The sequence below is a fragment of the Metopolophium dirhodum genome, chromosome 1 (assembly GCF_019925205.1).
Source record: "Metopolophium dirhodum isolate CAU chromosome 1, ASM1992520v1, whole genome shotgun sequence".
Taxonomy (NCBI): domain Eukaryota; kingdom Metazoa; phylum Arthropoda; class Insecta; order Hemiptera; family Aphididae; genus Metopolophium; species Metopolophium dirhodum.
In genome coordinates, this window is record NC_083560.1 from 147,456,191 (window position 1) to 147,482,594 (window position 26,404).

Consider the following 26,404-nt stretch of genomic DNA (forward strand, 5'->3'; position numbering starts at 1 on the left):
CTCCTAAGCTCGTTGGTTGTTCGTCTGATGAACGCTTGTCCCTGAGCTCTCCTCGATGGGTCTGTCCCTGTCCCTACTTATTTCTGGATAACCGTATATGGTCATCTGTGTCCTCGGCACGCGCTCGCGCCCGGCAGGAAGTTGAACATATATATATGCTATTATTGTACACGCGCGGTGCTTTATTCCATAATACTCACGATTTTATATGGACATTTTATGCGAGTTATTTATATAAGTAGTCATATATAGATTGACGCATGCCGTTCATGGTCGCGCGCTCGTTATTCGTTTGTACCTACTACTACACACGCAGCGCATACGCTATTACTATTACTATTAATGATACGTGGCGCGTACTATGATATACGATTATGTATACGCATTTACACCGCCTAAATTAGTGTTATATTTTTAGGTAATACGGCAGCGCATCTGCTAGTTTTATTATTAACGAAATTATTACGTGGTTCTTACTATATACGATTACTTTGATCTACCGCCCTTTTAAGTTTTATTTTTAGATAAATAGTTAAAATGTCACAGCTCGCTACAGTAATAATAAGAGCAACCGACTGTTCATAACTTCATGCTCTACCGCTGTGTTTACAACATCATTCAGTTCGCTAACAAAATGAAAAAAAGTAAAGTGGTGGGGGGTTTGTCGCTTCTATAGTATTCTATGTTCAAACTGTAATACAGTATTATCGGACTGATGCCAAACCAACGTCCATAGGTCCATTGACTATGTATTAATAGGTTAATAAGTCTATAAAACCTACCTCCATTAAAAAAATGTTTATCTTTTTTAGGATAATAAATGTTATCTTCAACCATGTGATGTTCCACGAATTAATATACTGGATACGCAACGATGCATCTTATCAATGCTGTTTTTTGGGTCCACCAGCTTCTCACGGTGCGGCAGGACGCTTTATAGGGTTGTTCTGTGTAAACCGGGAGAATAATGAACTATTGTGTCTAGCGTTGACGGTATTGAAATTTGAAATCGGTATTGCGGTATTAGAATCGGTACCGTATGAAACGGTATACCACGTAATACCGAAAAACTGAAAAACACTGAAATGATATGCTGAGGGAGTAAACAATTTTTAAAAAAAACATTATATTACAATATAATATGTTATATTATATTTATTTTATTATTTAATTATATAGAGGGTATGGCAAAGAAACTACCTTATTTAAAAAATAATAATAACACGCAGTGTCACAGTGTAGGGGGTGTCTTTTTGAATTTTTTTTCAATTTACAGTCATTTAAGTTTTAATTTTTTTTTTAAATCATATTATTAAGGCGATGAAAATGATAAGGGCCTTTCTTTTTGTAATAGGACAAGATAGATGAAGGAGTACCTTCCCTCTTAGGCTTTTTTTTAAATTGATTTCACCAACACATCAAAAAACATTTATGTTATATCAGGGTCAGTGAAAGGCGAAAAAAGCACACTCTGAAAAGGATTTCCAAAAAGCTGAGCACACCACTTATCACTAAATACAAGAACTTACTGTCCCTTAATAATTAAAAATTATGAACTCAGTATAAAATATAAATACTATAACGTTAACATAAATTTTAAAAAAGTATTAGAATTAGTCATTAGATATTACTTGGAAATAAATTTTGAGTTCATTGTTAAAAAATATGAGTTCTTCAGCATGTCCTGGAGATAGTAATGACCGATGATCTGTGATAATATTCCCTGCAGAGCTAAATATCCTTTCACTAGGCACACTGATATCAGGTATACATAATTACTTCATCGCTAGTAATGATACCGTAGGCAATTGTGAATGATATAGTTTCCACTAATAAAGAGGATCGGCATCAAGAGAAATAAATGGCAAGGATACATATTTTTCCAATTCAATTTGGTTTAAGGCTTCGTCGGTCACATTGTTCATAACGGGACAGTCAAAGTTTTCTAAAAATGCTGCTAATCCTACAGCATCATTAAAATAATTTATATCATTAATATTATAGTTTTAGTAAAAATATTTGAATAAAAAAAAACCAATCTTTACTATACATACCATCGTTTTTCTGGACCTTGAGTTCTTTACTTTTAGCTTGGTTGCCTATTTCATCCATTTCAAGTTGAATTGAAATTTTGACTGTATCTATATCTTTTGGATCAATATATGCTTAGATATATCCTATGATCAATAATGCTGATTTGTACCTTGGATCCAAAAAGCATATTTTTTGTAAAAACATTCTACTTTCTTCTTTATTAATGTAACGTTTACGAAATCATCAATTGTATTCACACTATCTACATGTGTATCAACATCATCATCACTAATGTCTCCACAAACTTCATTAGTATTAAAATATCAATCTATATTATTATCCATAAGTGTACATTGACTTAGGATTGGAAATAATTATTCGCTGTTCCCAAAATGTTCACTATTATTCGCTCTAGATGATTCTTCTTCTGTTAAGGCACAAGTAAAAATTGATGAATTTGTGTGAAGCAACGTTTTTTCAAGTTTTGTATAAACTGGCCAAACTGAAGAAGCTGTAACAATCTTTTCTGCACCCGTATGTTCACCAAGTGTTTTTAGAGGTTCAAAAATTTTGCACATCACCAAAATAAGTGTTTGCTTGTTGCAGTTGGGAAGACATTTTATTTTTCTTGATTTCAACTTAAATAACACATCATAAAGAGCATCATAATTATCTCTTACGAATTAAATAGCAGGTAGATTAGTCCACCATCTTGTAACACATGATGTTGGCATAACTTTTTGTGGAAGGTCGAGTTTAATTTGTGCATCTTGAAGCAATCGACGTAAGTTTGAACTATAATAAAATGTATATCTTATTTTAGAAATATTAGAAATAATGATTTTGACTGGATTTAAATTCATAGATGATGTAACTCCATAATTTAATGTGTGACCAAAACAACTAATATGATTTAAGCCCATTAACTGAACAGCTTTGATCACATTAGTTCCATTATCTGTAGTTGCGGCAGAGACTTTTGATATAGGAATATTCCAATCTTTAAGTGTAGATTCAATAATATATTTTAAATTAGTGGCAGTGTGGTCTACATCAAGAATTGTGCAAGCCACACAATATGTTTTCAGTATTAGCTGTTATGCCAATGTAAGGATGTTGGGCATTGGAAATCCAACAATCAAATGTAAGCGACAGAAATTGTGCAGAGTTGAGTTCATGTTTTATTCTACGTTGTACCTCAAAGTATAAAGCAGGAATTTTGTTGTCAGAAAAAACTTGGCGACTTGGGATAGTATATCCAGGACATATGACAGACATAAGGTGTTTAAATCCTTGTTTTGATACAGATCTATAAGGTTGCATATCTGTGGCAATCCAATAGGCATTTGCATTGGTATACTTTTCACTGGTTGTTTTGTCCAATTTCTTATATATATTCATAGATTGTTGTTTTAGTGTACAAAATCTACAGGTGAACAAAAATAATATTAAATGTAATTATTTCATTAAAGGTCTGTGGGCGAGTGGGTTCCAAATAATTTAGGTTACAATTTTCAATCATTAATAAATAAGTACAGTAAGTGTATTGTACATATTTTAACATTAAGTTAGATTTTAAACTTACTTGTGAACTAAATTTGCACTGGAATTTAATGGCACTAGTTCATGATGTTCTGCGCTATTATTAGTAATGTCACAAGGAGGATCACTGATGTCATCAGTTTCATTCAGATCATTTCTAACAAACAATATTCAAAACTGGTGAACATAATGACAGATTAAAGTACTATGGTATTATTTTACTATCATTATTCAATACAAATACTATTGAAATAATATGTAAAAAAAAAAAATGTTTCTTATAATTTATGTTACAATTATGAAAAAATTAAATCATTAATTCCGTATGCATAGTAAATTGATGTGTCACATAAGACATAGTTTTTATATGACTTATAGACATGTTAAACTATGTCCTATGTGACACTTAAATTGACTATGCATACGGGCATAATACTTGTATATAATTTACAATTCATAGATTAAAGTACCCATTAAAATATGAATGTTTATTATTAATTTTGTTTACTTGTTAAAGCTGTTATCTTGATCCTTTATGTTTTAAAACTCCAAATGGATAATTGGATGATGTATTCTCAATTTATCAAATTACTAGACAGTGTTACCTCCTTTAAACATCTACATTGGTCTTTGTTCAATTTTGTGAAAAAATTCCACACTTTTGACCTTTTTCTTGGCATGGTTATCTAAAAGAAAAAATCATTGTGATAATATTAGGTAATAAATATCAAATAATTACTCATACTAGGTTGAAAAATGTATGTAAATAACTTGAAAGGTCCTATGAACTGAACAGATCAATTATCAATAACAGTTTAAACTTACCTTTTTAAACAATTTAACAGCCTGCAATAATAAACACGATTAATTATTATTGAAACGAAGTTTTTTATTTAATTATAGGTACGATGTAGACGACTCGACACTCAATGTGTTCAATCACTTAACTTCAGTGTACGTTATTAATTAATATTAATATATCCGTTATCAAAGTCACTCTTACAACAATTATTATGATTCGATGAATGCATTTTCATTGGTAAACAATAACAAAAATAGAATCCATTTTAATTTATATTATTGCATGGAGGCATAATTAATGTATACCTAACCAATAACCATTAACCATAAGATAACGAGCATAACTGATAACTGAATACTGAAAACTGTTCAGCAAATAACCGGTATACCAAAAAACCGTCACCAAACGGTACAACGGTTTCCCGTATGCACCGGTATTACGGTATGTATCTGTATTACGGTATACCGTTGCAGTGGTATTTGTGCAAAAAAACGGTATACTGGTTTTGACGTATTCCGAAAAAAACCGTCAGCCCTAATTGTGTCATTTAGTTCCTTATTCTCCCGGTTAACACAGAACAATCCTCTAAAACGCTAGTAGTCCTGCCGCACCGTGAGATGGTCAGTTCTTCTCTTATCACAGGCTCGCTGCATATCCAGTATATTAAACCATGGATTGTTCATATTATTACTTCCAAAAAAATAGCCAAACATCTCTCAAGATAACAGCGATTTAATCATTCCTTTTAAAAGTGCTTAACTCTTTTTTTATGATCGCGGCCGTGCTGTTCCACCGTTTGACACTGCAGGGAAACCGTAGCTTTAGGCTTTATGTTTAGTATAGGGGCAAGCAAGTCAATGTGGCAAGTGTGTCATCGCGTAATAAAATATACTTAAGATAATTGAATGCAAGTAAATATTTGGTCAATCCAGACAGTCGTGCTCACCGGTTGTGTCTACTTCTTATCTACTATATCAGCGGTTCCCAATTTTTTTTTGCCACGGAACCCTAATCGATTATACATTTTTTTGCGGAACCCTAGTTTGATAACATAAAATTATGACCTAGTAGTTTTATATTTTTATGTTTGATATGAAAAGAAAGAACAAATATAAATGAAAAACAATTATTTAATGTATTAAAAAACATTTACTGTACAAAGAAATACAATGTAACTAAGTGCCTGTTTTTATCAATTTAATATTTTAATGAGAAGAATGAAATTTTTTCACATATTTTCTTAAAATATCACTAAAATTAGGCTTTATATTTGATAATTGAATGCGAAGATCTGGAGCTGCATCAAGTCTATTTCTGTATTTTTTTTTTGTGTAAGCGTAAGCTGAAAAACCAGTCTCGCATCGGTAAGTCGTCACAAACGGAAGCAGAATTGTAAAAGCTTTCTCAACAATTGTAGGATATTCATCTTGAAGTCCAATCCAAAAATTATTTAGATCAAAATTTTCAGCTCCAAATTTTTGTTTAAGAGAAGATGAACATTTAATATCAATTAAATTCTCATACTCTGACACAGTAAGCATTGATGGTTTGGTATGATTTGCGAATGGATTCTGCAACCAGTTCATGTCCTGTAACTTCTCCGGAAAATACTTTTTCAAGGATTTTTTTAGGCTTATTAAATGCTCATGTATATTTTTTTCCACATCTGAAGTTACTTGCAACTCATTTTCTTTCAGAAAGTCATTTAAAATAGTAAAGCATTCGTAATTATGTTGATTAACACATTCAATCCAGAAGTCAATTTTGTTTTCAAGTGAAGAAATTTTGTCATTTACTGTAAATATATTCGTGGTTTTTCCCTGTAAGGCTTTGCAGATTACGTTAAGTTTATCGAATATATCGGCCAAGTAAGCCAATTTTATTAACCATACCTCATCATGCAATAAATCAACAAACGCGTTAGTAGATGCAGAACCGGGTTGTTTGGTGAAGAATATCTTAAGCTCGTTGCGCAATTCAAATAGCCTTAATAAAACTCTTCCTCTTGAGAGCCATCTCACTTGTGTGTGAAGAAAAAGTGATTGATGCTGACTTCCTATATCTTCGCACACTTTTTTAAAAAGCCTTGACTGGAGTGGACGTGATTTGACGTAATTCACAATTTGTACAGCTTGATCGAGAACTGTCTTAAGCTCGTATGATATTTTCATCGCGACAAGAGCATGACGATGTAAAACGCAGTGACTCTTACTACATTTAGGTGCAACACTCTTGATTCTTGTTACAGTGCCTATTATTTTGCCGATCATAGCTGCTGCTCCGTCACTGCACACGTCAATGCATTTGTTCCACTCAATATGGTGCTTACTCATGTGACTATCAATAACTTTAAAAATTTCTTCTCCAGTTGTGTTAGTTTCTAAAGGTGCACAGAGAAACAAATCCTCTTCAATAGATCCTTTGAAGGGGTATCTCACAAAAACAAGAAATATTGATAGCCCGGCGACATCTGTACTTTCGTTTAATTGTATTGCAAACATCTTGCTGTTCTTCAATCTACAAATTAATTCATTTTGAATGTGGTCTGAAATCTTATGAATTCGATCAGATATGACGTTATTAGAACACTGAACTGCTGTAATTTTCTTCGCTGCATCTTCACCGAGTACGCAGCTGACGATTTTTGTCATACATGGTTTTATTAAATCCTCTGCAATCGTATGTGGCTTACCAGCATGAGCGATTCTGTAACTTAGCATGAATGATGCTTCTGTTCCATTTTTATTATCTGTTTTTGCATATTTGTGTAAAGCAGCCACGCCAGTTTTTTGTACTTCTTTGTGTCTTTCAAAAAAGCTTAAGCTTTCATCTTTCAGTTGCGGGTGGTTGGTGTCAAGGTGTCGTCTTAGCTTTGCCGGTACCAATGAACTATTACACATTATTTTGTTGCAAATAACGCATTGTCCATCCGGATTCTCAGCCATTCCGACAGGAAAAAACCCAAAGGACAAATACGATTCGTCATATTTTCTTTTTTTAGAAGTAGTTCTCTCCTGAGGTAAAACAATTTCACTAACAAGTTTATTTTGTCGTTCCTGTCCAGTATTTACCAAATCCTGAAATTAATTGACAATACTTATTGTTATATTTATAATTATTTAAATTGAAATAAAGAACAAAATAAATTTAAAAAATTGGCCATAGGTGCCCCTGCGCCCTCAGGAATTTCAATTTTATAAAGAAAATATCTTATAATTTTGTACAAAATCAACAAATATAGTAACAAATATAGTAATAAAAATGTAATAAACAAATAATAGGTTTATAAATAAGGCTTTTATGACGCTAGGTATATAATATTCTTATTTCTTACTGGACTTACTGACAAACTAGAAACATCTATTTCCGAAATATTTTCATTATTTTCTGCTGGTGAACATGCTAAAACATTTTTTCCACTTGCGAGGCGCCCCGTTTTGAGCCAACTATCCATTATTATAAACTGAAATAAAATAATAACATGTTAATAAATCGCTCTTATTTAATTATGCACAGTGTGCATACAAATCTCTATGAATAAACAAATACATCATTACCTGTGAAATCCAAAATACCAGATATAAACGATCGCGATATAAACTAAACTCACTGCAATCCACTTCTTTTTTCACTAGTATAATTACGTTAACTTCTGCAGTCTTATCGCGGTCTTTACTCGAATGGAACTGGCAGCGGCTACGTGCGCTGCCCCACTCCAGCAATGTTTTATCAGTTCGGTAAATCCATGCGTATTTTTATCGTGGACCACCGCACGTGCGATTAGAAATACTAGTAGAAGCATGAGATGAAACACATAACGAATGTGTGAACAACGGCGGCGCGGCTGTGATTCTTTTTTATGAAAGTTTTGTTTAATTTTTGGACGGTACGCGGAACCCTTGAGGCCCTTCCACGGAACCCCGGGGTTCCGCGGACCACCTTTCGGGAATCCCTGTACTATATATTACTAACAATTATTACGCACACTATGGATTCAACCTCATTAGATGATATCAAATCTTCATTAGATGAACTTAAAGCCTCTGAAGGTAAGATAATCTCATCAGTTAATATTTCAAATAATAGCATTAAAGCCTTGAATAAAAAGTTTGACGATATAAATAAAACTATATCTATTTTATCTGAGGAAAATAAGATGCTCAAAGAAAAAATGTCTGTTCTGGAAAATAAATATGATCTTTTAGAAAAAAAATCTCTACCTCTCAAATTTCTACTAATGAAAACTTATTATCTGAAATAATGGAGAGACAATCACGCTCATGTAAGTTAATTATTTTTAATTTACCTGAATCTAAGAAAGATTCCCAAACTAAAATAACTGATTATGATCAACTCGTAACCATATTTAACACAATGGAAACAAATCCAACAAAATTTACCTGTCATCGTCTCGGAAAAACAAATTCAAATACTGAAAATGAGTCACGTCCTTTAAAAGTTGTATTATCTAATACCATTGAAGTTTTCACATTACTTCGTTCGCAAGCAAAATTACGTAATTCTCCAAATTGGTCTAATATTCGCCTGGCTTCCGATCGCACAACAATGCAACGTGATCATATGAGAAATTTACGTGAACAATTACAGAAACGAAGAGATAATGGCGAGAACGATCTAATTATTAAATACAATAAAGGCATTCCAAGTATAATTAACAAAAATAAAAATTTTTAAATAAATCCCAGTCAGATCTTAATATTTATTATCAGAATGCACGAAGTCTAAACAACAAACTCTCTAGCTTAAAACGACTTATACCAAATTCAATATATGACATATTTATTTTCACTGAAACTTGGCTTACTGATAACATTTCTACATCTGGACTGGGTTTTCATGGATATGAAGTTTACAGATATGACAAACCAGTTCTCTATCAAGAGGTGGTGGCGTTCTAATTGCTGTCCGTAATACATTAGTCTCAAAACCTATCTTGTTACATGAAAATAAAATTGAATTATTATTTGTTATTATTCGATTACCATATCGCTCTGTTATTATAAGCTCAGTTTATATTCCAATTCATTCTAATATTAATATTTTTAAAGACTATTTAAATTATGTAGAATTAGTATATAACAAACATCCTAATCATGATATTTTATTATTGGGTAATCTTCCCTCAGCAAATTATTCTAACATTGAGTTACACTTTAATGATAAATTATCTTATTTTAATTTTACTCAGTACAATCAGATTTTTAACTAAAATAATGTAATACTTGATTATGTTATATCTAATTCAATATCCATAAACGTTGAAAAAAATAGTTTTCCTATTATTCCTGTTGACCCCCTCCATCCTCCAATAACTATAACTTATAATTATTTATTTTCTAGTGAATTAAAATTCAATGATTATGTTTTTAACTGGAATTTAGGCAATTACTTAGGTATTATAAATTATCTAGGTTCTATTAATTGGTTCAATTATTTTAATTCTAATTCAAATATTAATGATGATATTTCCTTTTTATATTTACATATTAATATTGAAATTAATCATTTTATCCCAAAACAACGTAGACATAAATTAATTTATCCTATATGGTTTAGTAAGGAATTAAAAATCTTAATCGAACAAAAACAAATTGCTCATCTTGCTTATAAAACATTAAATTTACCCGAGTCATATATCACTTTTTCTAATCTTCGAACTCAATGTAAAAAAATCAGATACCGTGATTATAATATATATTAATAACACTCAAAACTCAGTTAAAATTAACCCAAAACATTTTTGGAAATTTTATAAATCACAAAAATCATCGTTACAGTTACCTGCAGTAACGTCATATCTGGATGAAGAAACTTCCTCTGGGTCCGAGATAGTCAATTTTTTTAACCCTTAACTGGTATCCTCATGGGCGTAGCTAGGATTTCAATCAAGGGGGGGCAGTGATGTAGCCAACTTTAAATCATTAAAACTCAATTTTTTTTTAAAGTATTTATTTATAATATATTATTCATTAATCATTATTTTTAAATTATAACAATGACAATCGTCTAGAGTCTTCGCAAAATCTGCTGAGAATTTTCTGTTGCATCTCTTCCTTTTTTTCATCTAGCAGCTTTCTATGCACACTTAGTATGCATAGACCTGAAATAATTTACATTGTATATAATTATTAATTAGCATTGATATAAAAAAACTATTTTGATTTACCATTCAGACGGTTTTCCGTCATCGTTGAACGCAACCAAGTCTTTACCCTTCTTAACGTACTGAATGGCCTCTCAATAGTGCAAGTTGTACATAGCTGAGCTAAAGAAATATGCAAGGCTTGTTTTATTTTAGGAAAGAAAATATCTGTTTCTTCTACTACTTCACTTATTTCCATGTCTGATAGTTTGCTTTTAGCCAGTTTTTTCTCCTTCCAGATGTTGTACCATAATTCTGCTTCACTTTCCAAGTCTTTAATTTGGTAATAATTGGCAAAATCATTTATTTTAAGTTTAAATTCTTTGGTGTTCATATCTAACATATTTGAAGGGTGTAATAATAAAAGTGAAAAAGCAGGTATGTTTTCATCAGAAAATCTCCGTTCCAATGAGGATATTAATGAATCCAAGTATGGAATTAGTAATGATCTCTTCCAGAATTCAGCCGAATTTAACGCTGGAGGATTCGAACGATGTTGTTGTTGTTTAACAATCCTAGGAAGATTAATTTATGCTCCTATATTCTCAGCTGCTATGTTTGCAGCAGTTAATAATTCTTGAATTTCTGTGTCAGCGTGTTCGCGGTGATCTTTCACTATGACTACTATTTTTTTTAATAAAATTTGAGCATTTCAGCAAATCCAGATTTTTTGATTGTAAAGCATTCACAACAGGCTCTAATAATTTAGAGTATTTTGCTATGAGGATAACACTCATTATAAAAATACTTTTATTTGCTACAGCATACAATTGAAAAGCAACTTTTCTTGTTGCAGTGTTCCCATCTTTTGACAATTTATCTAAAGCATGTACAATTATCTCAAAATTTTCTTTGAAAATTGAAATACTTCTATATTTTTGAGACCATCGTGTCTCACAGAATGCTGGTATGTTCGGGATACATTTTCTACGTAAAACAGCTTCGCGAAAAAAGTTTATGATATCCTTTACCGTTGAAATTGTGTTACGTATTTCTGGAACACAATTTAAATCATTGACCACCAAGTTTAATTTATGACTTGCACAGTGAAAAAATAGAGCATGTGGATATTTTTCTCGTAAAATTGTTTGCACTCCATTGATTTTCCCTGCCATAGTTGCGCAACCATCATAGCCTTGTCCAACAAGCTTCGTTCCATCGAGACCTTCGTTTTGAATAAAATGATCTATTGCACTAGCTATGTTAACAGCATCCATGGCATGTAGTTCAATGAAGCCTAAAAATTCTTCTCTGATAGCCCTTTTCTCATCATCAAAAAATCTAATCCCAATAGACAATTGCTCTGTTCCTGAGATATCAGCGGTCTCGTCTGCCATTATACTGAAAGCTACAGCCTTTTTAACATCATTAATAATACAATCTTTGATTACTGTTCCACTTATATTGATGATTTCATTCTGAATTTGCGGAGATGTGTAGATGGCATTTCGCTTGCCCTTTTCGATATGGTTTTGGAGATACTGATCACCAGCTTCAATTCGCATTTGAATTAAGTCATAGAAAACAACTACATCAAAAAATTATCAAAAATAAATAATTTAAATAATCCAATATTTTATAAATTTAATGATTTTATTCAATTACCTTCATTTTGACCTTTTCCTCTAAAGGGTAGATCATGGGTTCCGCAAAATAGTACATTTGAAATTATGGACGAAATAATTTTTCGATTTTGTTCTAGTACTTTTTGGTGTCCAGATACCATCATAATATTTATAGGTACTTCTTCCATAAAACTTTTAGCTGCTTCGGTTGCTCCTTGGTGCCAATTATTGGAAATATGGTTTCTACAGCCCTCGTGAATGTCTTTGTATCGTGTAAAAGGTTTGATGAAACCTAAAACACCTTGGACTTTTTTCGGTGGAAACAGAACACAGTACAAACAAATAGCATCCTCACTAAAGTTGTAATTTTCTGGTGGCGTCCAACAACGTTTCAAGATATCCATTTTTTGAGATGTTGTTAAATGATTAGACCGTCCCACCCATTGACCTATGTCATTTTCAAAACGTTCTTTATTTGTAAGCTTTTTAGAAGTTGAAGGATCTGCATTTCTGGTATTGCGATCATAAGAAGTGGAAGGTTCGTTGGAGGATTTGGGAATTTTATATATTCCTTCGTGTTCATCAGTTCCGCTACTACTTATTTCTGGCAATTTTCTCTTTTCTCGACCTTAAAAATTACGAAGACTTATGAAATAATGATGTAAGTGATAATCAGGGCTCGAAACTTAATGCATTAAAAATTTGTTTGTTGTTGATAATTTAATAATAATAAATTATAAACATAAAATATGCGCTATGACACAGAAAAAGTTGTGTCCTATGTATTGTGGAATTTTGGTAATTCTACTATAAATACCAAGGGAGTGGTTTTGTCCCGCGCAAAACAGTTTTTCGCTATATTGTATGCTTGTAAGACGAAGACAACGCATGCGGGTATAGCGTCCTCTTAATATATCATAGTTGCGGCAGGCGGCGGTCACAATACATAGTGTATATATTATATAAGTAAAAGACTTTGTACTTATTTATTTTACTTTGTAACTATTTATAATTCTAAAACAAGATATGTACTTACCACCAAAAAACTTTCTTATGTCCATCGTGTAAAATTATATTAAATGTAAACGTTATATATTATATTCGTTACTTACGCGAACACAGAACGGCACGTACTGCTGTCTGCTGCACTTGATTGTTGACACTATCGCTGTTGATATTAATGTATAAAGCACATAACGATTAGCGTTTAACTCATAATTCAAATAATCTTTAGATAGACTAATCGATAAAATATAAAACGATTACACGTGTAGATATCACTCGGTCCCACTAAACTATTTTTAGACTTCATGTACTTATATCATATTTAATATTTCAATTTTAACGTAAAACTTACACGTGTGATATAAGAAATACAATTTAGTTTGTAGTGCAGGGGGGGGGGGCACTTGCCCACCCCTGCCCCATACTCGCTACGCCCATGGGTATCCTTATTTGTATTCACGTAACTGGTATTGTCGGGTCAAAAATGACCCGAAATTTAAACTACTTATAAGTTATTCAATTTTTTCTTTTTCTTTTTCTTTTTTTTTCATAATAATGATCAGTTATGAGTGACTAAATTGCTATATTATTATACATATTCATAATAGTCACCCTATTATAATGTAAGAATATAATATGATGTTGTTATTAATTAATATTAAAAGTAAAAAAAAACTTATTATAATAACTCTGTTTTAAACTTTATGATTTTGTTTTTAATATATTGTTTATGATAATTAATTAAGTAGGGCATTATACACCACTAACTGCATGTAATGTGGCATTAAGAGTGTGTTATAGTAAAAGTGTTACGTACGTAACGCTCCAGAGATGGCGTTGTGCGCCGTATCGTCGCCATCGCGGCTGGACGTAACCACGCCCATGTCTCCGTGGATACTCACGCGGCGTTCTCGCAGGAGAGGCGCATTATTATTTCACGAACAGTCTTGTAACATGTCCCTGCCACATTTTTTTTTTATTACATTTAATATCTGGAAAGATGTATAAAACCAACTTACACAAAAAATTCAAAAATCATAATTGACTTAGTCATTTAAGTTTTAAGAAAAGGTTTCCCAAAACACGGTAATTACCGGCTATTAGAAATTAAATCAATATAAAGCACCATATTATTTAACAATTAATATTATGTTTTTTTATACATTTTTATAAACACAATATAATAATAATAAAAAATAATCAAAAAAAAAAAATTGTAAAAAATTATTATGAAAATAGTAAAAAAAAAAAAATAATAATTTAGTCAAAAATATTTTTCCTGGGTGTGGTAAATTTCAAAACAAGGAACCGGACACAACCCTACATCACACTTTATGCACATGTAAGTTGTGTCTTTCCTTTTATTGTATTTGTTCTGGCATACTGAACATCTTCTTTGTGGTTTGGATTTTTTTGATGTAGGTGGTACCATAGAAGGAAAGTGTCGTTCTTGTAAACGCTCTGATAAACATGTGTTTGAACGGCGGCATAGATTTTGTTTTTGTATGGCATATTTTGTGAATATTTCACGTATCAACTGGAACTGAAAGTCTGCAAGGCTAATTTTTAGTCCAGTACATGTTATATAAGCAGAGTATGCGTTCAAAAGTGATAGATCAATCAGGTGAAAAAATAATTTTTTATACCACTTGATTGTTCTTCTTACACTGAACTCAAAAGCATGTCCGTTTTGTCAATTAGCCCCATGCTTTCATTATAATGCATTACTGCTACTAGTTTCAAAATTGCATTACCTTGATGATCATTTTTTCCAGCATGTATCGTTTTGTCTTCAAACTAAGTAGTGAGCATCTCTACGATCTTTCCATTTTACTACTAACATATTCTTTGTATGTTGGCTTTCAGTTTGTCCAACTTTTAATTTGGCTAACAGGGACAGCATACCTTTTCGATTTTTTCGAACTGTGACGTTGGATTTTTTCTTATGAAGACATTTAGCCAAGCATGGTGATGAATACCAATTATCTATGAACAATTTATGGCCTCTATTCAAATATGGTTTGAGAAGTGTATTCACAACTGCACCAGAAATTCCAAGGCTGGGGTCAGTTTTTTTATACTCAGTGATACTCCCAGTATATATAATGATGTCAAGAATAAAGTCTGTTTCACACAAGACAAATACTTCAATGCCAAAACAGTGTTGTTTGGTTTTAATAAATTGTTTAACCTTTAGAAGTACAGGATTTTTTATTTCTGATTTCTTGACTTTAAGTGACTGTATCCTATTATTTTACAATACCATATTATAAAAAAATAAAAAAAAAATAGTTTTTTAAATTTTTCATTAAAAAAAAGGTGGTATACCACACTTACCACCATGCATGTACCACCTTTTGTATTAGGTATAACATATTTTTTTTTGATGATGCGTATTTATACATTTATTTTATTTATTTGTAAATATTATAACATAAATCAACACTATTAATATTGATTGATAAACCTTTTTATTATTATCATGTAAATAGAATAGTTACGATAACCTTTTTCAATAGAAACAACACAAAATTAAAAATTAACATAAATGAAACTTTTGATGATTTTAATCATTTGACTTCTCGTCAAAATATGAATGAAAGTATCGTCTACTAAATAAAATAAAAACAACTTGTTATAAAAATATATAAAAACAAAATAAATTGAATAAAACTAATTTATTTTTGGTGGAATGGCGAAAAACAGTTCCTATTTTCATCCCATCCCACGGGTGGGCTGATGTACAGAACTTTGGAATCGAACTTCAGGAGAAATTTTTGGCTTATGTTTGGAAATACGACAGGAACTATTATTTTTTTTTTTTAGGTTGTAGTTGATTTGGAGCTAATAAACCATCAACTATTCGCCTCCAAAAGTCTTTCATAGAAATCTTTTCTTTAGTAAGTACTTTAAAAAGTATAAAGGCATTGACTATAGCCATATCAAGAAAATGAAAAAATAACCTATGCCACCATTTTTTAGCTTTTCGGTTAATTCCATATGCTGCTTTTAGGTGATCAAAAACATCAAAATTATTCATATTATTATTGTAACTTATAAGCACTTTTAGACAGGGGACCATAGTAGTATTTCCATCTTTGAGTTTTCTTTTTACTTGAAAAGTGTCATTGGGTGAGTGTAAGGATGATATAATTTATACAGGTTTATTATCCATACATTTGTAAACTGCTATGTTGTGATTACTTACAAAGTAATCAAAGTCACCTCTTTTTAAGCTTTTGTCTGGTAAAAAATTTGGGAGGTATTTTCTATTTGACCTAATTGTACCACATGCATACATTTTTTTTCATTACATTTTGAAGAAGTGGATAACTTGTAAAGTAGTTGTCGATGAATAAAATATGATTTTTTCCTTCTAAACCAACCATGAGATCGTTTACTATCCTTTCACCTAATAACTTTTCCACACCACCTACAACTTTTCCAGTATAAACTTGAAACTTTGATGTATACTTAGTTTTATCATTGAGCATCCAAATCTTGTACCCCCCCCCCCCCCCCCTTGATCGGTTTTTGTGGCATATATTGTTTGATGGTAGAGCGGCCTTTGAATTTTACCATTGAATCATCAATTGTTAGATTTTGAGTAAGATTTTTGCCTTTTAGAAAACATTCACTTAACTTTTCAATCACAGTCCTAAGCTTGTATAATTTGTCAAAACTGGGTGATCCTCGTTTTGGTTCTAATGATTTATCGTTGCAATGGAGATTAAACAAAAACCATCCAAATCTATTGACTGTCATTTGCTTAGATATAAAAGGGTCATTCAAGTCTGGTTCTGTACTCCAGTAATCTCTATATGATGGTAACCTTTTTATCCCCATTAAAATATTTAAACCTAAAAAAGTTTTCAACTCTTGTTTAGTAGCTGGTGTGTATAGTTGTTGAGCTTGCTGGGCACATAAATTAGTTTGAAATAAAATTATATCAACAAGACTATCTGGAAACTTATCTAGAAATAAATTGTAAGGCGTTTTAAATTCCAACAAGAGCATGTGAGGTGCTAAATTTGAATCAGACAAAAACACTGGATTTATAAAGATTTCTGTATTTGTATCCCACTGTGGATCTTCAAATACATTATATTCATAATTATGAACAAGTAAATCATTATGTGTATTAGACTGATTAGAAATAACATGAGATAAACGTTGAGAAATATTAGTATCTTTTGCATTTTTTTTTGCATTTAAGTGTTAATTTTTTTTTCTTAGACTGATTAGGAATAGGTATTTCTTCTTCTAGATCACTATCAAAGCTACTAGGAGGTAAAACTAAAAGACTATTACTCACTGATGGACTTAGTAAAAAGTCAGGATCGACATCAGAGTCATCAACAAAACTATTATTTTCTGATGGTAAATCACTTATTACAGCATCAGAATCAAACAAGCAATCAACTTTATCTCCATCATTCAATTTATATGCCATAATTACACTAGATGAAGAATTTTTGTTTTGCATACAACCAAAATAACAACAATAGCAACTAATATGGATAATGGATATTATACACCGTTTGCATAGTGGTATATATACTATACCACCAATAAATCACTTTTTTATCAATTTCATTTAAGAAAAACAACTATCTATCAACAAGGGAAGCTTCATTAGATGTTTTGTAAGATGATTTAACAAGACAAACATGAAAATGGATAGTGAAATAATTAAATTATAATGTGATAACAGGTACTGTGTTTCGCTCGGTTTTCAAGCGCAATTTTTTTTATTACATTCGCTCTTACACTCTTACACTCTTACACTCATTTCTGTACTGTTTTATTTTGTTCGTGTTATTCCCCGCTGTTGTTGTGCGTCGTTTCAACTTCATTTATGCATCTACTTCTTCACAATCAAGCAACATAATCTTCCTTTTTCGGGTCAAGTAAGAACCTTATCTATTACTCTAATTGTCTTTATCTCTACCTACTATCAAAGTATTACTGAACAGCTGTTTCTGGCATCGTCCCCCGGAGACTTAAACGATAGGTCTTGAAGTTTCCCAGCTACGGTCCAGCGTGGCAGCGTGCTCTACGTGTACCTTTGTCGGTATCCATCCATTTTAAGGGGCATCTTATCTTTACTATTGACCCAGCGGTTTCCTCTTACTTCAAATATTTCATTCATTTAAGTGCATTATGCCAAATAAACTTGACACACCTATTAAACCAACTACCAGAGCCTCATCTCACCGCGTTGTATCTACATCTATTTCTAATGAAGACCTTATGACTGCTCTCAAGTCCTTCAAATCTGAAATACTAGCCTCCAGTAAAGCCTCTTCAGCTCTACAAGCATCCCAATATGATGATTTAAAGTGCGGGCTAACTAGCCTTTGCACTCAATTGGCCGAGATTAAGGCGGAAAATACCTTGCCCTGCAATGAAATTAATACCCTAAAAACCAAAGTATCTAGCCTTGAGTCTTCCCGTCATACTGTACAACCATAGTCGGTTGTTGGACAAGTACTGCAGGAAACTTTTGAACGTGATAGATGTCGCCTCAATCCTACTGCCTATGGTGTTCCGGAATCTGCTTCCACGGACATTCCACAACGTTTTGCTCAAGACAGACAAGCTATAACTGATATTCTCGAATCTCTCGGGAATACTATTCCTTTGAATACGAAACTGGTTCGTCTTGGTAAAATTCTTAGCGACAATGCTGCTCGTCCTGTTAAAATCATTTTCATGACTACCGAATCAGCGGCCAGTGCCCCATCACAGTTCAACCAAGCCAGGAATTCCGGCACCACATTTTTGGATGGTTTTCGGTTAGTCAGAGACAAAACTGTTCTTGAGCGCAAACTGTTGCGTGATTGTCACGCTGAGCTTGATCGCAGAATAAGGGATGGCGAGGTTGGTCTAAGGATTATGTTTGAAAATGGTTCACCGAAAGTTGGACCATCCGTCTCAAAAAACGGGGATGTAAGCCTCCCTCCTCCTCCCATCAATCAACATCTCAAGTAATCTGCCCCGCCCCCATCATCGGCCTCTACCAGAACTGTCGCGGACTCCGAACCAAACTTACCTGCTTTAAATGTAACGTATCAGATTTTAATTATACCTTTATTGTTTTAACAGAAACATGGTTAAGTGCCAACTTTTTAGATTGTGAACTTGGTCTCATTAATTACAATATTTATAGATTTGACAGATGCTCTTTAACAAGCAACTGTCTACGAGGGGGTGGTGTTCTTATTGGCATTCGTAAAGATATTTAATCTCATTTAATTAAAACAAGCTGCTTAAATGTCGAACAGATTTTTGTTAATTTCTCTATAGGTACTTCAAGCTATTTAGTTGGTGGTATATATATTCCTCCTTTATCGTCCATTCAACTGTATGAATCCCATGCTAGTTCAGTAAATAATTTAATTAATAAATATATCAACCACACTACTATTATTTGCGGTGACTATAACTTACCCGAAATTATTTGGAATAATGACGATAGTGGGTTATTATATTCTTACTCCTCAACTGCTAGAGCTCCCTGTATTCCCGAATTGTTTGCAACTCATTCTTTCTATCAAATGAACAATTCCTTTAATGCCCATGGATCTCTTTTAGATCTTGTGTTTACCTCCAACAAATTTCTCATAGTTAATAAATCACTCGAACCGACTGTTCCTACCGATTCATATCACCCAGCACTTTGCATATCTCTGTCCAATAGTTCTAGTAGTATACCATGTGACCGTAGCCAATCATTTTTTAATTTTAATAAAGCAGATTATTTAAAAATCAGTTCTTTCTTGGGATCTTTTGACTGGTATTCTACCTTTCATCCTCTTGATATTGATTCGGCGTTCAACACTTTTTACGACGCTCTGCACCAATCTATACTTGATTTTGTCCCAAAGTGTACATTCCGCAAATCGACATATCCGCCTTGGTATTCCCATGAATTGAAACAAATTGTTGCGTTAAAGAAAACGGCCCACGTAAGATTTAAGTTATCTCTAAGCAGTCATGATTACAAAGAATTCTCCTTTCTCCGTGCTAAATTCAAATACCTTTCAAAAAAATGTTTTCTCGACTATGCCAAACAAGCAGATTACTCCTTAAAAAGTAACCCAAAAAAATTCTGGCAATTCATGAACAATAGTAGATCCAATCACAAGGATATCCCTAAAGTTGTTTCTCTTAATGGCACATCCTCTAGTAACGAGCACGAGTCAGCTGAGATGTTTTCTTCCTACTTTTCCTCAGTTTATTCTTCTAAAGTGATTCCATGTGACTTTGAAAGTCCAGACATTTACTCTTTTGACCTGCCAAACAACGTCTCTTTAAGCTTAGATGATGTCTACCAAAAATTATCTCAACTACATTGTAACAAATCTGTCGGTCCGGATGGCCTACCTGGTGTATTTCTTTCCAAGTTGAAATCCATTATATCTTACCCCCTTTGGATTCTTCTTAGGCGATCACTTGATGAAGGCATCTTTCCACACATTCTTAAACTGGGATCTATAACGCCAATTCTGAAGTCCGGATGCCCAACTGATGTCTCTAACTATAGACCCAACTCAATTTTATCGCATATTGCCAAAATGTTTGAGTCATTGGTCCAAAAGGATATTCTTAGATCATTCAATAATATTACTATGGAAGAGCAACACGGTTTCCGCCCTGGTCGTTCTACTATCACTAACAGCCTAATTTTTCATAATTATTGTTTCAACGCTTTCCAACATCATTCACAGGTGGACGTTATTTACACGGATTTTAATAAGTCCTTTGATACCGTGAACCATGCTGTTTTAGTGAAAATTCTAAAAGATTGTGGCACTGGTGAGCCGCTATTGTCTTGGCTTAAATCCTACCTAGATAACAGATACCAATGGGTAAAACTACCCAATGTTAAATCTAATGTGTTCTTTACACCCTCTGGTGTTCCCCAAGGTGGACACCTGTCCCCTTTGCTCTTTTCCATCTTCATCAACAGCCTTAGCAAAACACTAAAACACTGTCAAGTTTTATGTTTCGCGGACGACATCAAGCTTTTTATGAATATAAACTGCATTGAAGACAGTCTTAATCTACAAAGTGATTTAGATAGATTTGTTGCTCTTTTTGATAAATTAGGTTTGTCACTGAACCTAGGTAAGTGTAAAGCCATGACGTTTACTAGAACCCGCTCTCCATTAACGTTCTCCTACCATATTCATGAATCAATAATTTCTCGCTGTGATGGATTTACGATGGATCTTGGGTTCAAACTCTCCAGTAACCTTGACCCGGGCATTCATATTGAAATGGCTTGTTGCAAAGCTCTAAGAATGTTGGGTATAATAATGAGATTGTCAAAGGACCTTAACCTAACTTCGTCATTGAAAGTCTTATACTGTTCGTTAGTCCGGCCAATTATTGAATATGGTGCCATTGTTTGGGATCCCCATACTGCCGACAATGCTTGCCAGGTCGAAAGGGTACAGCGCAGGTTCTTGCGATTTACAAGCTTCCTGTTAGGCATCAAATATCCACCTCATGATTATTCCCCAGTTGGTACTCAGCTTAATCTAGCCTCACTGGCAGAGCGCAGGCGCATTATGGGTAGCAAGTTCTTGAATGGACTGTTAGATGGTAGTGTTGATTCCCCAACTTTACTATCCTTAATTAATTTTAAAGTATCCCAACGCTCCACCCGCTCCATTACTCCATTTCATGTCCCTTTTTGTTCCACCAACTACTTACTAAATGAGCCTTTAAGGCGTATGATGCATAATGCCAATCTGGACCCCACTTTTTCTTTTAGTTAGCTCTGTCATATATATTATTGTTGAAATGCATATGTACATTTTTAGTATTATTGTTAGTTATTTATATTGTTATTTTTTTGTTTATTTTGTTTTTTTTTTCTTCTCTTCCATCTTTTATTTACTTTTCTTTCTTTGTAAACCATATTATTACCTGTTTTTTCTATGTAAAAAAGGGCCTAGCCCGTATATTCCAATAAATAAATAAATAAATAAATAATATTTCTGTAAAACTAAAATATGATAAGTGAAAATCAATAAGATTTTATTGATTATACGAAAACGTTTTAAAATTTTGACGGTTCTGCCATCTCCCGGTTAATTTTACAACTTATTAAACGTGATATGATGGTGGTATTAAATATATACCACCATGCAAGAGTAGGAGATTTTTTTTTAAAGTGGTATATTATTTATACCACCATGCTTCAAAGGGTAAATGATAATCTTCCTTTCCAAAGGACTAAATTTTCAAAAGGGATCATAGCTTCTTTGAAATTTTTAGTTATTTCTTGCAAAGGCATACGCACTTTTGCAAGTCTGTTCCCTGGTACTTGATCTTTATTCTGGCTAAAATGAAGAATTCATAATATTATTTGGTATCTATTGCGACTCATGTATTTGCCAAATATTGGTTGATGAGATAAAGGGTCCATGGACCAGTAGTCTTGTATTTCTAGTTTTTTGTTCCTGGCCATAAGCATTGTTATTGCTAAGAAGACAAACATTTCTTCACAATCTACATCCACTCATTGATTGACTCTAATAAAATAAAAATATGTTTATAATAACTTGTAAAATGTGTAACTTATTATAATATAGAATATATTTCATCTCTCCAGCTCATATTTTGTAAAATTAATAACATTAACGAGTACTTAGTATAAATTGTATACACAAATAGATGTATTACTTTAGAAGGATCAAAATCGTGGATTTTTGGTACAGTTTCCACGTTTTATCCAAATCAGATTTTGTATACACGGTTTAATCTTTTTCTTGCGTGCAGTGGGAACAAATTGAAGAATATCAGACATTTTGGTTCTAAATCTAATAAATATATAAACTTTTAGGTAAAACCTTTTGTTTGTTGAGTAAAAAAAATGTGAAACAAATAAATTACCTTGAAGTTCTGGTTCAACAGTGTCATCAAGAAAATCATCATCAGAATCTATATCTTGTAAGATTTCGTCTAGACTTTCTGAAATTTGAGCGTCGGAAAGCATTATATTGTCAAATAAAAATCTATTATAGCAGTACTTGTGCATGAACTTTGTACGAATATTATTCATATTGATAATGAATAATAAATATTTACACAGCTTATAAATATAAAAAACAATATACGAAAAAGTATAAATAGAACAACGGAGATTTGACTATAATATTTCCATAGATTTAAATTTTAACACTTTTAACTGATATGTGATATTGTGATTGTTGATAAAGCGTCACACGTGCGCGCTCTGCGCAATAATATTTTACCACATTTTGGGATGCAGTACTTGAAATACAGTAAAACCTCGGTAAAACGGAACTCCGGTAAGACGGAAACCCCGGTATTACGGAATATTTGTTTGGTCCCGTTTCAAATTACATATAATTTTATCCCGCTAAGACGGAAACCTCGCCAAGCCGGAAACGGACACGTTTTTGTAATGAAAGTTGATGAAAACCCTCGCTAAGACGGAAATATAACACGATTTTCGTGTAATAAATTTATTTTCGTACTGTCGATACCCATAGATAATCGATATACGAGCGCGTACGATGACATTAAAAACTAATAAAATTGATATGTATACACTACCTATACAATATTATTATCTGAGTTGCTTGGTTCAGTATCAAATCGTATATCGTTACGTTCGTGTCGTTTACGTCGTTGAGTTTTCCGTCTATCGTTTAAAATGTCGAAAAAAACAACTCTTACGCTATCGGATAAAATAAAATTAATCGAGTTAAAGCAACATGAGAATCTTTCAGTGAAGGAACTTATGGTGAAATTTAAGTGTGGAAAAACGCAAGTTTATGAGGCAATAAAAAATAAAGACAAACTAATGGAGCAGTGGGTGAGTTGTAAAAATTCTGGTAAAAGTAAAAGAGTGGTGTCGGTGGGATATGAACAAGTTGAACGAGATTTATACAGGTGGTTCATCAATTGTCGGTCGAAAAGTTTGCCCATCTCTGGACCTATTATACAAACAGAGGCCACTAAATTGGCAGAAAAACTCGGAATCAGTGATTTTAAAGCTTCAAACGGTTGGCTTGACCGGTTCAAACGACGGCACAATATCGTCTGCAAACAAATCAATGGAGAAGCAAATGATGTAAATCAAGATACAGTTGAAAATTGGAAACGCAAACTCTTAGTTCTCATTAAAGGGTATGAAGCTAAAGACATTTATAATGCCGACGAAACTGGTCTTTTTTTTAGAGGGATCCCTACCAAGTCTTTAGTAATAAAGGGCGATGCGTGTGTTGGTGGTAAAAAATCTAAGGATAGGTTAACTGTATTAATGTGTGGGAGCATGGCAGGTGAAATAAGGAAACCTCTTGTTATAGGCAAATCCATGAAACCTCGTTGTTTTAAGAATATGAATATTGCTTTGTTACCTGTGACTTGGAAATCTAACAAGAAGGCTTGGATGACGGCCGAAATAATGGAACAGTGGTAGTAATATTTCAATGCAGATATGCGATCACAGAACAGAAATATTTTATTATTTTTGGACAATGCGACATGTCATCCTTACATTGAACTGTCTAACGTGAAAATTCATATGCTACCCCCAAACACCACTTCGGTTTCTCAACCGATGGACCAAGGAGTTATTTACACCTTTAAGTCGTACTATCGTAAATTTATGCTACAGTCGCTTGTGTGCAAAATTGATAGTTCTACTTCGGTTCACCAGCTTGCTACTTCGATAACTGTGTTAGATGCTGTAAATTGGATTTCTTTATCGTGCAATAGTTTAAAAAATGAATGTGTACAAAATTGTTTCCGTAAAGCTGGATTCTTGATTGATGGATCGGACGTGAATCCCAATGAGAATGCCCTGACTGAAATTCAAGATATCTTTGCTGCACTTGATTTTGACCAAGAACAATTTCTGCACATCGATGACCAACTTGAGACGCAGCAAACCCATGATTCGGCTTTATCCATGGTTGAGAATGAAAGTGAAAAAGACGAAGACAACGACGAAAACCAATATGAAGAACCAGAAAATATGGTAAAAGATTACAAAACTGCTATCTGCTACCTCGAGGAACTACAAAAATTTTCCCTCACAGTATCTAATAGTGAGCTTTTGGATTTTATTTCGAGAGCCAAGGAGTGTGTGGAACGCGACGCCTTACAAAATAAAAAGCAAAAATCAATAACCGATTTTTTTCAAAAAATATAATTATGTATTTATTAATGTATACTGGCTAAAAATAAATACGTAATAAATAAAATATATAGATGAATAAGTATAAATATAAAATTAAATAAAAAATATAAATTGTATGTATTATGTATCAACTGGTTTAAAATAAATATATATGTAATCTTTAATTTTATTCAATTAAATTTTTTGAACCCCGTCAAGACGGAAACCCCGTCAAGACGGAAAAATATCATGGTCCCATGCGATTCCGTCTTATCGAGGTTTTACTGTACAAATTTTAATTAATTATAACAACCAGACAAATGAAGCTAGAAACGAGATTTTGGTATCATTAAATTTGTTATTTTTTTATATATATATAATGAACCTTTTCCTGTACTGATAAAGTTTACTGTAATAATTGAATTGATTAGAACGTCATAGTACGTCGGCGGAAGTGAGCGGTGTAATGTGTTTTTATGTAAAAGTACGTCGGCGGCAGTGAAAGTGTTAAATTAAATAACAAACGGTGTCTTGTAATTTTTTTTCGGGAGATTATTTTGTACAGTCTGTACTATATAGTTATGTTTGTATTATTTTTGTATGGAAATGTACACACGTTGTTAAATATGTAAGTTTATGGGCTTATGGCTGATTTTCTGTTAATTTGTTAATCGAGTTTCTACTGTATACTTATAAAGAGATAATGTCGTGACAAAATATTTTATTTGGTCAAATAGCAATAACTGTTCAATAGTTGTTGACATTTTTGTTTATGGTTTCAATGAAATGTGTATCATAAATATAAAAAAATTCTATAACTTAACCTACACAATGTGATATACTTACATCATGGAAATAAGAAAAAAAATATAGTACAAATAATTTTTTTAAATTAATTGGTTTGTGAAAAGCCTACTACAATAAATTACAATAATTTGTTACAATCGTTCTTTTATTCGTAAACTAACATCAAAAAGTTCTGATAAATTATTTCTGAAAGCTGGATGTCAAGCTCGGTTTTTTTTTAGTATTAGGTATTCGTACTACAGTAGGCTAAATTCATTTTTGTCAAAAAAAATGCATTTGAAAGTATCATTGTGTACGCCAAGACAGCTGACGCAGCACAT

At 32.6% G+C, this 26,404-nt stretch overlaps 6 protein-coding genes and 1 pseudogene across 6 annotated transcripts; 2 read left to right on the plus strand and 5 right to left on the minus strand.

The window, feature by feature from the left end:
* Positions 1–1,829: 1,829 nt before the first annotated feature.
* Positions 1,830–4,256, minus strand: LOC132933257 (zinc finger BED domain-containing protein 4-like; annotated as a pseudogene).
* Positions 4,257–5,583: 1,327 nt separating this feature from the next.
* LOC132934611 (zinc finger BED domain-containing protein 5-like) lies at positions 5,584–5,919 on the minus strand. Its single transcript, XM_061000945.1, has one exon. It carries the CDS (start codon positions 5,917–5,919, stop codon positions 5,584–5,586), a length of 336 nt encoding a protein of 111 aa, XP_060856928.1.
* Positions 5,920–6,050: 131 nt separating this feature from the next.
* Positions 6,051–10,195, minus strand: LOC132933258 (zinc finger BED domain-containing protein 5-like). The gene is made up of 5 exons (XM_060999570.1): positions 10,181–10,195; positions 8,351–8,473; positions 7,722–7,841; positions 6,220–7,455; positions 6,051–6,068 (listed from the first exon to the last, which is right to left on the minus strand). The coding sequence occupies exons 1-5, from the start codon at positions 10,193–10,195 to the stop codon at positions 6,051–6,053; spliced, it is 1,512 nt and encodes a 503-aa protein (XP_060855553.1).
* A 191-nt stretch (positions 10,196–10,386) lies between these two features.
* LOC132933259 (zinc finger MYM-type protein 1-like) lies at positions 10,387–13,995 on the minus strand. The gene is made up of 5 exons (XM_060999571.1): positions 13,929–13,995; positions 12,147–12,734; positions 11,290–12,069; positions 10,566–11,018; positions 10,387–10,499 (listed from the first exon to the last, which is right to left on the minus strand). Exons 1-5 carry the CDS (start codon positions 13,993–13,995, stop codon positions 10,387–10,389), a joined length of 2,001 nt encoding a protein of 666 aa, XP_060855554.1.
* Positions 13,996–14,903: 908 nt separating this feature from the next.
* LOC132933261 (uncharacterized) lies at positions 14,904–17,564 on the minus strand. The gene is made up of 3 exons (XM_060999572.1): positions 17,427–17,564; positions 16,691–17,257; positions 14,904–15,302 (listed from the first exon to the last, which is right to left on the minus strand). Exons 1-3 carry the CDS (start codon positions 17,562–17,564, stop codon positions 14,904–14,906), a joined length of 1,104 nt encoding a protein of 367 aa, XP_060855555.1.
* Positions 17,565–23,807: 6,243 nt separating this feature from the next.
* Positions 23,808–24,575, plus strand: LOC132933262 (tigger transposable element-derived protein 4-like). Its single transcript, XM_060999573.1, has one exon. It carries the CDS (start codon positions 23,808–23,810, stop codon positions 24,573–24,575), a length of 768 nt encoding a protein of 255 aa, XP_060855556.1.
* An 18-nt stretch (positions 24,576–24,593) lies between these two features.
* Positions 24,594–25,310, plus strand: LOC132933263 (tigger transposable element-derived protein 2-like). The gene has a single exon (XM_060999575.1). It carries the CDS (start codon positions 24,594–24,596, stop codon positions 25,308–25,310), a length of 717 nt encoding a protein of 238 aa, XP_060855558.1.
* The last annotated feature ends 1,094 nt before the right edge of the window (positions 25,311–26,404 follow it).

Excerpts from the sequence above, each read along its gene's own strand:
- LOC132933262 (XM_060999573.1), top strand. The coding sequence starts at position 23,808 with ATGTCGAAAAAAACAACTCTTACGCTATCGGATAAAATAAAATTAATC.
- LOC132933263 (XM_060999575.1), top strand. The coding sequence starts at position 24,594 with ATGCGATCACAGAACAGAAATATTTTATTATTTTTGGACAATGCGACA.
- LOC132933259 (XM_060999571.1), bottom strand. The coding sequence starts at position 13,995 with ATGGGCGTGGTTACGTCCAGCCGCGATGGCGACGATACGGCGCACAAC. Across the intron at positions 12,070-12,146 it reads AGGAAAAGGTCAAAATGAAG|TTGTTTTCTATGACTTAATT; the intron begins GTAATTGAATAA and ends TTTTTGATGTAG. Across the intron at positions 11,019-11,289 it reads GTATGCTGTAGCAAATAAAA|CGTTAAATTCGGCTGAATTC; the intron begins GTATTTTTATAA and ends CGAATCCTCCAG.
- LOC132933261 (XM_060999572.1), bottom strand. The coding sequence starts at position 17,564 with ATGGCATATAAATTGAATGATGGAGATAAAGTTGATTGCTTGTTTGAT. Across the intron at positions 17,258-17,426 it reads ACTTTTTACTAAGTCCATCA|TCTAATACACATAATGATTT; the intron begins GTGAGTAATAGT and ends ATTTCTAATCAG. Across the intron at positions 15,303-16,690 it reads TAACAATTGATGATTCAATG|GTTAAACAATTTATTAAAAC; the intron begins GTAAAATTCAAA and ends GTACTTCTAAAG.
- LOC132934611 (XM_061000945.1), bottom strand. The coding sequence starts at position 5,919 with ATGCTTACTGTGTCAGAGTATGAGAATTTAATTGATATTAAATGTTCA.
- LOC132933258 (XM_060999570.1), bottom strand. Across the intron at positions 7,842-8,350 it reads CCATAGTGTGCGTAATAATT|TTTATAATAATGGATAGTTG; the intron begins GTTAGTAATATA and ends ATTTTATTTCAG. Across the intron at positions 7,456-7,721 it reads TAGATGTTTCTAGTTTGTCA|GATTTGGTAAATACTGGACA; the intron begins GTAAGTCCAGTA and ends AATTAATTTCAG.